Source organism: Eumetopias jubatus, unplaced genomic scaffold (genome assembly GCF_037043125.1).
Source record: "Eumetopias jubatus isolate StellerSeaLion01/CBP00866 unplaced genomic scaffold, mEumJub1_p1.0 scaffold_5, whole genome shotgun sequence".
Taxonomy (NCBI): Eukaryota; Metazoa; Chordata; class Mammalia; order Carnivora; family Otariidae; genus Eumetopias; species Eumetopias jubatus.
The window spans coordinates 96,376,856-96,389,496 of NW_028274811.1; the positions used below are offsets into that span (position 1 = coordinate 96,376,856).

At 47.6% G+C, this 12,641-nt stretch overlaps 1 protein-coding gene across 2 annotated transcripts in view; it reads right to left on the minus strand.

Annotated features, from left to right (window-relative positions):
* WWC1 (WW and C2 domain containing 1) overlaps nt 1–12,641 on the minus strand; it is a 147,334-nt gene that overhangs the window by 75,267 nt on the left and 59,426 nt on the right. For both annotated transcript variants that reach the window (XM_028102739.2, XM_088023678.1), the window contains exon 2: nt 4,210–4,319. In XM_028102739.2, coding sequence (XP_027958540.1) covers nt 4,210–4,319 — 110 coding nt within the window. The remainder of the gene's footprint in view (nt 1–4,209; nt 4,320–12,641) is intronic.

Genomic DNA, 12,641 nt, shown 5'->3' on the forward strand with positions numbered 1-12,641 from the left:
TTAAAAATGACAAAATATGGGGGGGCACATGGGTAGTCTACTGAGTATCCAACTCTTGGTTTCAGCTAAGGTCATGATCTCAGGGTTGTGGGACTGAGCCCCATGTCGGACTCCATGTTCAGCAAGGAGTCTGCTTGAGGATTCTCTCTCCCTCTCTCCCTGCCCCTCCCCCCACTTGTGTGCATGTGCTCTCTCTCTAATAAAGAAATAAATGAATCTTTTTAAAAAATGACAAATATGAAGACTATGTGGCATCTCCCAAATACTCATACTATGAAGAGAAAACAGTAGAACACACAACTTGATCACTGATTAAAACCATCTAATCATGATGGGATGCCTGGGTGGCTCAGTCGGTTAAGCAGCTGCCTTCGGCCTGGGTCATGATCTCAGGGTCCTGGGATCGAGTCCCACATTGGGCTCCTTGCTCAACAGGGAGCCTGCTTCTCCCTCTCTCCCTCTGCTTGTGCTCTCTCTGTCAAATAAATAAAATCTTAAAAAAAAAAAAAAAGAATGCCAACATATCCATCACCAAACAAGATGAAATCCACAACAGCTGTTATCCAACCAAAATTAACAAGCATGCAATGAATAAGGAATATAGTGATGTAACAATAAGAAACATTTATCAATCATAAATGACCCCAAATTGACATAGATTATAGACAAAGACAGGAAAATATTAGTATAGTTTCCATATTTTCAAGAAGCTACAGAAAAAGAAAAATAAAACCATCTAATCATGATGGATGTAAACAGTCAGTGGGAGTACCAAAATAATAAAATGGGTTATGTTTTGGAAAGAGTTGTCTATATTTGCTGCTCCCCATTCCTCCAGCTTCTTTCAAATTCACTGTAGTGAGGCTCGTGCCCCAAGTCCTTTTCCACAGCTGTCCTCCCAAGTCAGGTCTATCTCAGTCTTCTTGGTACCTGACCCATCAGAAGCATTCAACAGGACTCAGGATCCTCTCCTTGATGTGCTTCCTTCACATGGCTGCCAAGATAGCCTGGTTTTCCTCCCTCCTTCCTGGTCACTCCTTAGAGTCCCCGCTGGTTTTTCTCTTCTCTGCATCCCCTTACTGCCGAGGACCTCAAAGCTCATTCCTTGGTCCTCTTCTCTTTGATGTACTCCTCTGATGATCTCAGCTAGCCTCATGTCTTTAAATACTACTTATATGCCAACAACTCCCAAATAATTATCTTTAGCGCAGATCTCTTTTCCAAACTCCAGATTCCTTTATCAAAGTGACCAGCAACATCTTAGATGTGTAAGAGGCATGGAAGACTAGACATGCCCAAACTCTTGTTTTCCTTCCTAAACTCAGTCCTCCTCTAGTGTTTTTCATTCAATCGATGACATTCCATCCTGCCAGTTGCTCAGGCCCCATGAGTATCATACTTTCCTCTTTCTTTCATGCTTCATATGCAATCTACTAGGAAATCCTGCTGGCTCTACCTTGTAAATACATCCACATCTGGCCACTTTTCACCACCTCCACCACTATGGCCTTGGGCTAGGGCACTGTCCTCTGTCACCTGGACTACTGCAATCATCTCCCACAAAATTCTCTGCTTCTGTCCTTGCCCCACTAAGGTCTATTCTCAGCAAAGCAGCCAGAGTGGCCCTTTCAAGACATAAAGCAGATCGTGCCACTCATCTGCTTAAGACTCTCCAATGGCTCTCATCTCACATGGAGCAAAAGCTAGCGCCCTGAAGGCAGACCACCACTCCATCTATGCCCTGCCACTCTCTAGCCTGATGTCCTTCTCCTGGCTTCCTCACTCACTCTGCCATGCGCACACCTGCCTCCTTACCATCCTGCAAGCTAAATGTGACCACACCTCAGAGTTCTGGCTCTATCAATCCTCTACCTGAAATGCCCCCTTATTTCCCTCAAGTCTTAGCTCAAAAACTCAAATTCTCAACCAGGTCTTCTTTCAGAAGACCATGACCACTGTCCTTTCCCACCACCTTCAAATTCACCCTCGCATGCCTCAGCCCACACTCTGCTTTCTCTTTCTCCCCTCATACTGCAATTAATTAATATACCATATAATCTGTTTATTTGTGTTATTTTTTGGCTTTTCTGCTAACATGAAAGCTCTGTAAGGGCAAGAATCATTGCCATTTTGTAACTCTCACGTATCCCAAGTTGTGAGAACAGTGGCTAGAACATTAGAGGTGATCAGTGAATATTCGCTGAATGAATGAATGCTGGATGGTAGATTTAACTTGTTCAACTGTATTGGGTCTATAACTCAAGAAGGTAATTTCAGTCCATGAACAATACACACATGGAGCACTGGTCCAAGTCTATGGCTCTGAATACTTGGGCCTCAAGGGTCACATTGACACCACCTGTATCACTGGTTCCATCAGCAGAAGTGGTGTCCTCCATCCAAGGAGAATAACTTCAAAGCAAAAGGCACCTAGTAGCCTGATAACTGGTAAAACTATCAGACAGAATTCTTCCTATGGTGGCCCCCATTTACTCACCTGCCCATACACCCCATTTCTGCCCTCATCCCCTCAAGAATAAACTCTGCCGCTGCCTGCTACTCCTTCCTCCCTTCTATTTCTCCAGCAACTCTCAGAAGCACCTTAAAATCCTGCTCTTGCCATCAGATTTTAATGAGGGGGATGAACTCAGCAATTAGACGCAAGGAAAGGACTGGTTAGGGTCCCGTACATCAGTGTTTAACCCAGCATACCGTGCAGCCCTCCAAGCATTAACCTCATTCCCCGTACACACTCAATTAGGCATATTTACTTCTCATTATCCAGCATGCAATCATGAGTGCTAATAAAAACCTCTGCTACCCCCAACAAAGCAATTAATGCCATTAGCTGTCTCTCAGAAACTCTTCGACGAAGTCCGCTCATTCATCCATTCAGTCATGAATTCATGCACGTATGCCCTTTCCTATTTAACAAAGGTCAAGTGCACACCTACTGTGTGCCTTACCAAGCACAGGCCTGGGACTGGAGCAATGAACTGAGATACTGTCCTACTTTACAACAGGCAAATGGTTATACCACTGAGTGAGGAGGGGCACAGCCGGGTGCTAGTGAAAACCCAAGGAGAAAATGAATGGGGAAGCACAACCTGGCTCCCTAGCACCAGTTCAAATCCCAGCTCTACCGCGTTTTAGCTCTGAGTGTCAAGCAGCCAGTTACGACTTCTAAGTTCCATTTGTAAGATGGGGATAATCATCCTAACATCCCATAGGGGAGCTGGGAGGATTAAATGAGATGATGCCTATCAGGTGCCTTGCTGAGCACACGGCACAGAGTGTATGTTCAGTAAACAGGGGCTATTAGGGTTTCCTACCCTATTCTCAGCCTTCAGACTTGGCCAGGCACAACCCATTTCAGTCCATTCTCCTCTGGCCTGAATCCTACACTTCAGAAGTTGAGAGTGAGACAGGCATTGGACAAATGGGGCAGCAAATTTCAGAGGACAGGAAATAGTCCTGGCCAGGAAGGTATACAAAGGATGAAGCCCAAATACACATCAACTCTCCCTGGCTGGGGGACCGTGACCTGGATTTCTCCACCTGCCAGACAATATGCTTGTCCCTTTCTCAATCTATTCCTCCATCATGGTCCCAGAGACAGAGACACTAGGAATCTGTACTCTAGATCAGGATACTTGGATCATGGACACAAAGTGAGGGTGGGCTGACCGGTATGAGGGGCTGTAGACACACACTGATGCCAATCCACTATGGACGCACATGTGTGCATGCTGCTAGTGACATGCTGGGGCTCTAGCTGCTCCAAAATGGCCTGGCAATGACACTGACACATCTGCCTTACATGGAAAAAAACTCTATATGCACAAAAAATTGAGATATATTAAAGAAGTAAAAGAATAGATGCAAATACACACAACCATACAATTGGAACATTTCTGGAATGATACACAAGGAATTATTAGCAGTGGCTGCTTCTGTAAAATTGGGGAGCTGGGTTGTAAGGGGGGAGTTTTAGATTCTATTTAAAACCCTTCTAAATGGTTATTTTGTACATGCATACATTATCTATCTATATCCACATTGACATCTCTATCTAACTCTATAGAAAACAAAACACAATCTGGCTTCAAGAGCCTCTGCCGGCAGCTCTTTCAGACTCGGGGTGGGGGGGGGTGTGGAGGTAGAGGGATGGGGTGCAGGATGGGAAAGGGAGGCTGGCCAGGAACTTACTGGTGTTGTGGTCTATGAAGTAATCTCCAACCTGTGGGTCATACGCCTCTTCCCATCCTAGTGGCAACTCATCACTAATGCAGTCAGCAAAGGTGAGCGGTTTGGTGTACCTGGCAAGGGAGAGGAGAAACAGACTCCATCAGCCCACAGTCCCCAAGGCCCTACAGCTCACTGCTTCTCTCAGCCTCCCTGCTCCTCTGGGCTGGCCCAACAGAGCCACAGACGTCGCACTGACCCTGGCTCTGCTCTCCCCATGGCCCCTGGTGTCCCGGGGAAGGTGAGTGCATGGCTGCCGCCGCAGGATTAGATCACCCACGAGGGAGGTGGGGAATCTGTATTCCAGTCCCAACTTTGCCACTAATTTGGGAATGATTTGAGCAAGTCATCTTCCTTCTTTGGGCCTCTGTTTCTGCATCTCTGGGGATTTTGCAGAATAGGGTTCAAAGGTCAAGTCTTGCTTCTGGACTCAGACTCCAGCCCTTGCTGGCTTCTTCATTGGCAACTCACTTGCCAACCCCACCCCCGGTCTTCATTCTGGCTCTGTCTCATGTTTGTCATGCCCACTTGCCCTCCTGAAAGCTGGCTTACAGCCGCATCTAGAATAGCAGATGTTCCATCCCTATGAATTTGGCCAAAAGAAGTATTTATTTGCCTCCTGAGCAGGTTCCCAAATGCATACACCCACCACCATCCTTCCCTAGACAGTTGAGGCCAAACTGATCTTTTTAGTAATAACCACCATCTAAGACCCCATTTTGGTGTGCAGTGGTGGTAATCACCCACTTGGTGGCTAAGTCAGACAGACAAATCATCCAACTAAATGAACTAAGGCATGTCAAGCCTGGAAAAGAGCACAAGCCTCCGGTCAAGCATTTTAGCCAGAGTGCAGGGAGCCACCAACCTAGATATATAGCTAATCAGCCTGAGTGACCCCTCCAGAAAACCCCTTTGGTTTCTCCCATTGCAGACTCTGCTTAAAATACATATTCAGATGTTCTCCGTCTCCTGTGTGCTCCCAACCCCTCCCAATCCTGGAAGACCAGAAGGCTCTGTTTCATCGCTCTTTGGATAGAGTGGCAAGCTGAGGTACAACAGGACAGGAAGAAAGAGGACTGGGGGGGTCTAGGAGTTCTGATGAAGACCCTCCCTCCAGGGCTCAGAAAACTACCTTCTCTCTTCTCCTGTGCAATCTCCTCTCCTATACCCACTCCAAGTCAGACTTAAAGCGAAATACTGGGGGGAAAAGAAACACTGAAAGAGCCCCTGGTGAACAGGACGTGGCGAGTTCATGTGCCGCCATATATCCAAGTCAGGTAGGTTGTGAAAAATACCTCCTGGCTGAATACATGGAGAATCCAAAAGCTTGTTAGTAATTTACCACTGTATTGTGGGAGAAAGTGAGGTCGAGGCCAGAAGTGTCTGGGATATGCAACACACTCAGCTCCGTCAAATAAGGATTCAGTAAGCATCACTTACATTGGCTGTGTGGGTTTGGCAACTTATTTAATCTCTCTGAGTTTCAGTATTTTTTTTTTTTTAGAGAGGTGGGGGGATGGAGGGAGGGAGGGAGGGAGAGAGAGACAGAGAGAGAGAGAGAGAGAGAGAGAGAGAACCTCAAACAGGCTCCACTCCCAGTGCAGAGCCTGACGTGGGACTCAATCTCATGACCCTGAGATCATGACCTGAGCCGAAATCAAGAGTCAGACACCTAACCGACTGAGCCACCCAGGCGCCCCTCACCTAAATCATTCTTTTTTTTTTTAAGATTTATTTGAGGGGCGCCTGGGTAGCTCAGTCAGTTAAGCGTCTGCCTTCTCCCTCTCCTACTCCCCTCTGCTTGTGTTTGTTCCCCCTCACACTGTGTGAGTCACAGGCAGGGGGAGAGGGAGAAGCAGGCTCCCCGCTGAGCAGGGAGCCCGATGCAGGGCTCGATCCCAGGACCCTGGGATCATGATCTGAGCCCAAAGCAGATGCTTAACCAACTGAGCCACCCAGGCGCCCCACACAGATATGAATTTTACTATATATATTGTTTGTAACCCAGAAAAAGATAACCCAAGAAGATATGTCCTTTCCTGACAGTTCCCCTGGATCAGCACCTTTCAAAATTCTTCCATGGGGATCAATTAAATGGTTTCATCCAATGGTGCATCTAAGCAAGAGATCCTTCTGTCCCCCACGTGCTCAATAAATATTCGTGGAATGGGTGACTGCAATAATGAGTATGTAGGAATGAAAAATAATGATGTATTATTCTATATGTTGCTAATATGGGAGGATGCTCTCAATATATTATGAGAAAAACAACACTGTTGAAAGAGAAAATCCTGTAGATACTGTTATTGTATATTTTGCCTACAAATCTGTGTGTGTGTGTGTGTGTGTGTGTGTGTGTGTGTAGAAGAGAAACTGGGTGCTTGCTTCAGCAGCACATAAAGAAGGGAAACTGGAAAGATGTACATTAAAATGTCACCTTGGTACAGGGGTTTTAATATTTTTTTTACTAATTTCTCTGTAATGTTCATACATCAGTGTAATTAAAATATTTAATAATGGCTAAATCTAGGCCTAGAAAGCAAGTTATATATGTCATATTCTCTCTCCAGGTAGCAGGCACTCTTATTCCATTTTACAAATGAGAAAACATGCTCAATATCACACAGTCAGTAAACCCCAGAGGGATAACCTAAAGCCCCACTACCTGATTCCCAAACGTGAGTTTTGCTAATAAGAATTAACAAGACCAAGTGAGTCTCAGAACAATCTGGAACACAGAGTAAGCTATGCCAGAGATACAGGCAACGACTCTGGACCAGAGGCAAGTCTGTAGGCAAAAGGCGCTGGAGCTTTAGCATATTTGCACCTTTGGTCATCTGTGTCTTGGTACAAAGATGTTCAATACACTTGGATCATCCACAGCTGCTTGATGAAAATATAATCAAATGTTTCAAAGTCACCCAAGTCATCAATACCAGTAATTCACTGAACTCTCTCAGTGAGGAGGGGTCTGGGGGCAGGTCTGAAATACCAAAATGCATCAATTTTCCAGAAAACCATGAACTCCACTAATTGTTCCGGCCTTAGAAACAGGGAAGTCAGAAGTGAGAGAAATGTTAGCTACAAGGTTCAGTAATGTGACTGCCATGAGAATACCCCACTGAGATGCTGACTTCCACACGCAGTGAACACAGACACTTGTGCCCTTCAGGGATAAAGAAGAGTGAATCAAGAGGACCCAAAGTCAGAAGGAGAGGGCCTGAGGAGAAAGGCAGGCTCTGGTTTGATATTCAGGGTTCCCCTTTGATGCAATCTTGGAGAAAAAGCCAGAGGGCTGATAGCCTAGCTCCCAGAGCTCGTCCATGGGAAAGAGAAAAGCTTCTATTGGAAGACTGCAACTTACAAGAAATCTGGACAGCAAGATTCTCTCTGGCACAAATGCCAAGAGGGAGATGAATTATTCAGTGTGCAGCAATGTGTCATTCAGAGAATCAGGATGAAGAGAAGTGTTTTTAGCTGCACAAAGATTTAAACACACACACACACACACACACACACACGTGTATATATATGCACATGCACACATTCACTCTTCCTGCCAGAGAGAACGGTCTGTTTAAACCAGTCCCCTCTGGGAAATGGTGGGTGCTTCTCTGGCCTACAATGTTCCCCCTTGGGCAAGTGCCAAAGAATGTGGGCTGGGAAGAGATGTCCGCTTTCAGATGTGGCCCAGACTTGGGGGCTTGCCTGGAACTCCCAGCCCCCACCCTCCGGTGAAGCAATTCACCCCATTTTAAGCTTCAGGGTGTCCTGGACTACCGAAAACCCCAATCATGAAATTGAAATGCCCCAAATACTGGAGGGGCAAGAGGCAGGGAGGGAAGAGGCCCAAGCAAAAACTCGTTCTGCCTCTTCTTAATTACAAATCTCTGAAGGAACACAAACATTCCTAAATGTTTCACAACAGGCCCTCCCGCAGAAGCGGCCCGGATGTGTCACCTTGGAGACAGGTATGTTCTGCCAGGATCACCCTATGGGGAGCACACTACAGGGAGTGCACTGGCCCACCTGTGCAGGAGCACTGGCTCCCTGCCCTCCACCCGGCGTCCTGTCACTTTCCTATGGTCTGTGGGAGAGGCTCCCAGATCGCCATGGCCGGTATTCGGTATTCAGACGGTGCATCCTTTCTAAGCAAGGCAGCTCAGAGAAGGCCTTTTGCCAAGTCTAACACTGGGTGGTGATTCTCTGGGGACTGAGGAACGCGTAACCTATCTTTCATGTTCCTACTGCCTCCCCAGCAATCCCAATGCTTCCCACAGTAACTTCTTTATCGCCGTCCAGCAGGATGCTGGCCCCTGAGTGGGCTCTCTCCGAAGGACAGCTGGGCGGGATCACTTTCTAAAGGGCCCTTCAAGATCAGAGGAGATAAAGGGCCCTCCAGACTGCAAGCCAAGAACTGTCCAAACTTTCAGCTGAACCTCTCCTCCTGCCCAGGCACAAGGAGCCGGGCCAGCAGGCTCCTCCGCCTGGGGCTGTTTCACATGCCTAGTTCCCGTAGCTTTGATTGCACACCTCTGACCTCCGACCTCTGCAGCCTCACCTCCAGGCTGCTGCGGAGCAGGGCCGCATTGCCAAACTGCCCCTTCACCTTGGGCACCCTGAAGGCTGGGGTGGGCAGGGAGAAAGTGCCATATTGGAAGTTCTCTTCCCTTCCTTTAATTCAGTTCCGTTCAAGCACCTTAATTCATACATCTCACAACAGGAGGGGGGGTGATAAAAACAACCATCTCAGAGTTTGTGAGGAGGACTGCGTACCCAGAACACAGCTGAACCTTCATCAACGCCAACTGCAGAAGTGGACGAGACAGACAGGCACCTGCTCTAACACTCTAGTCGGGAGATACACCCCAATCAGGAAGCAAGCCACCGAAGTCACGGCCGGCAGAGATTCATGCCATGCAGAAAAATGCCACGGGGTGCTGGGATCAAGGGTAATAGGGGTGGGGAGAGGAGGGGAGGGAGTGCCAGAGGAAGGCTCTTGCAGGTGATCTTTGAGCGGAGACCCCATGGGGGGAAGCAATGGGAAGGGCCAGTTGGGGCGGGAAGATGGTGAGTTGCGGGGGGGTGGGAAAAAGCCACCTGACACATCTTTCTGTTACAAGTGATGGCTTGGAGGCATGGGGATGTCGTGGGTGGGCTTCCCTTGTAAGTGCCTCCCCTATGATACGCTGCAGAAGGAGACCTAGAGAAGCTCCCTGGCTCACCCTCTGCTTTCCTTCTCTCTCTCCCGTTTCCGGTAGTCCTCCTAGCAACAAACATTTACTGCATGGACACAAGAGCCTAGTCCCATGCCAGACACTATGAGGACTCTGACATTTGAATAAACCTTATCTCTGCCTTCAAAAGCAGCGGGTCTGGCCAGGGAGCCAATGCTTACCCTTAAAACAGGCAGTGACCCATCGCCATGGCATTTGGTGACTGTATATGAGGTGGCTGTGCTACCTGGCGCTGTGGACCACAGGCAATTAATTAGATGATGTAGGGATGGTTAGTAAGCTGCTAGGTCAGCCTTCAGATGCGAAAGGCCAAGGGGTTGGGAAACTGGAGAAAATGAGGCAACAAGGTGTAGTGAAGAAAGGCTGGAGGAAGGAGTCGAGGCAGGAAGGAAGAAGATGGCAGGCAGCTTCACGGTTCCTGGGGAGACAGATGAGCTGCTACCCACAGAGGCTTAGGAGCCCATGGTGGTCTGAAACCCATGCTCAACATCTTCCACAACTGTGGGCGTGTTCCATAACCTCTTTAGGAGGAGTGTCCTTCTCTGTGAAATTTAGAAGTCCCAATCTCATAAGGGTGTGGTGGGGATTAAATGAGATAACCCATATAAAGTGCATCGCACAGGGCCTGGCATGTAAATAAGCCCTGAGTAGATGTGGGTTGTTAACGGGATCTGTAGAGAGGCTTTGTGCTCTGTGCCTCGTGAGAATCATGTCTCCTTCCATCTTAGGTGGTCAGATATGTTAGTGATCCTCATCAGCCTCACTCTTCACCCCAAGAGATACCCCATGGTGGTTAAAACTCCCAGGCTCTAGAGTCAGCCACCCGCATCCCTATGCAGACACAGTCACTTACTCTTTGGCCTTGGGCATGAACCCTAACCTGCCTGAGTTTGCTTCTTCATCTGAAAAGTGGGGATGTTCTGAGTGACCACCTAGTTAAAATGAGCTGTGCTGAGTCCGTGGCACACAGGGCTCAACCAACATTAGCTGGTATCGTGAGTTGGGTTTTCTATCCTTATTTCTATGATGGGGAAACTGAGGCAAAATAACTGTCCAGGTTAAGAGCCAATACACCCTGCACTGTGCTCCACGGCCTCCTTTCCTTCCAGGGGCTGGAACTGCATACATGCTCCCTTTTTGGAAAGTAAACCAGGAGTTAGGAGATGGCAGCTGGAGGGGGTTTGGCTCTCACGATCTGCTCTCTGGAGGAGGTGTTTACGCCAGGAACTTCTAAGCTCTCTTTCTTAAGAGAACACTCCCCTCCCTCCCTTCACTCTCAAAACACCTATCTCAACATTCTGGTGTTTTTTACCCCCAGACCTCTTTGCTTCCCTACTTTGGTTGAGCTGGTTTATCTGGAAGCTTTCTTGGCTTGGTCACTCCCACTCCTGGAATTCTTTTATGAGGAAAAGAAGAGGAGGGAGCAAACTGTTTAGAGGGAAGGTTCCAGACTGTTCTCCATGCTCCCCTCTCCTCTTTAGGCTGGCCCCTTCCCACACACACTGGTGGCTTACTCCCCCTGCTAAATCTCATCTTTACCCTGCCCTCACTGAGTTCTTGGGCTGGTCCACCTCATCAGCCTCCATCTCCAGGTCTCTCTGTCCATCTGTTCCCGATTCCCTCCAGCTCATGGACACAGTGGTGAATCCGCGCTGATACCCCTCTGCAAACCACTTGCTGGGATTTAAGATTACGGTTCTGAGAACCAGATCGTGCATTAGAGTAGGCATGGCCAACTGACCACTGGAAGGCCAAATTCAGCTGACATTCTGCAGTAGCCTGTTTGCCTATTACAGCACTTTGTTTATAAAGTGGAATTAGCATGACTATTGGGGGCCGCACTCTTGTTGGACACAGTACCCTTGCTGTAACATGTCACTCCAACTTCTGTCTTACCGAAAGGCAGCATAGAGTAGTAGTTAAGAACATAGGGCTCTGGAGCTAGACTCCTGGCTTTGGATCCAAGCTCACCCATTTTCGAGCTGTGTGACCATGGGCAAGACATTTAAACTCTCTGTAGCTCAGTTTTCAAATTTGAAAAACAGGAAAAAAATAATACATTTATTAAATACCTACTACGTGCCAAGAACTTTTCCAAGCACTTGTGGATATTAACTTACTTGGCCCTCATTAACAACCCTTTTCGGTAGGTACTTTTCAGACCTGCTTCACAGTGTTCTTTGAGAATTAAATGAGAGAATGCACAAAAAGGAACTTCGGAATACATGAAATCAACATGAGCAATTCATTATTATTTTCACTGCCATCCAAATGAGGCCTCTGATGCAAAGGTATTAAAGAATGATAAAACTGAACAGGGCATATGGAATCTGACAAATCAACGCCCTTGTTCTACTGTTAAGAAAACGGAGGCACAGAGAGAAAAGACTTGCCCAGAGCCACCCAAGAACCCAGTGGCAGGGCTGAGAATAAAATCTGGAATCGACCCCAGGCCTGCATCACACTCATGACACCAACAGATCAAGCCAATCTGGTGCTGAGTTTGGCTCCATATGAAATGCAGTGAGTATCTGAACATCCTGCAAGATATGGTTACTGATAGTATTTTCTGGGCTAACTGACCCTATGCTACTGAAAGGAGAATGACCCAGCAAGTGGTTCGCGGAGGGGTATCACGGCAAGAACCTGAATGAAACCATGGAGCTCCCACTCATGGAGGGACAAGGCTGGGAGAAGGGGCCTTCCTTTTGCCCATTTCCTCATTGGAGGGTAATTTCTTGAAAGCCCAACACCACAACAGAACAAGGCACCTGGTATGCATGTCTGTCCCTCACCCAACTCCACCCCAGCTTCATTCTCATTCCTGAACTGAGAGCTAGGCTAAGGCAGTTCTGTGCCCTATAAAAGGGCCAGTTTCATCCTTCTTAGCTGTGTAATCTTAGTCCATTCTTTCCCCAGCTCTGAGCCTCAGTTTCCTCAGAGGTATAAAGCGCCTTGCAGGGTTCTTGCAGAGACTGAATCAATTAGTACATGGGAATGACTCAACACAGCACTTGGCATGTAATGCTGGGTAGGAACGCAGAGCTTCTCCTTTCTGTAGTCAGGATCCTGAGGGCATTCAACCCCCAGTTTTCACTCCTTCCAGTCCCAGAAGCTAGGTTTCCAAGGGGTGTTCCCAGGTGCTAGGCTGTTCCCGAA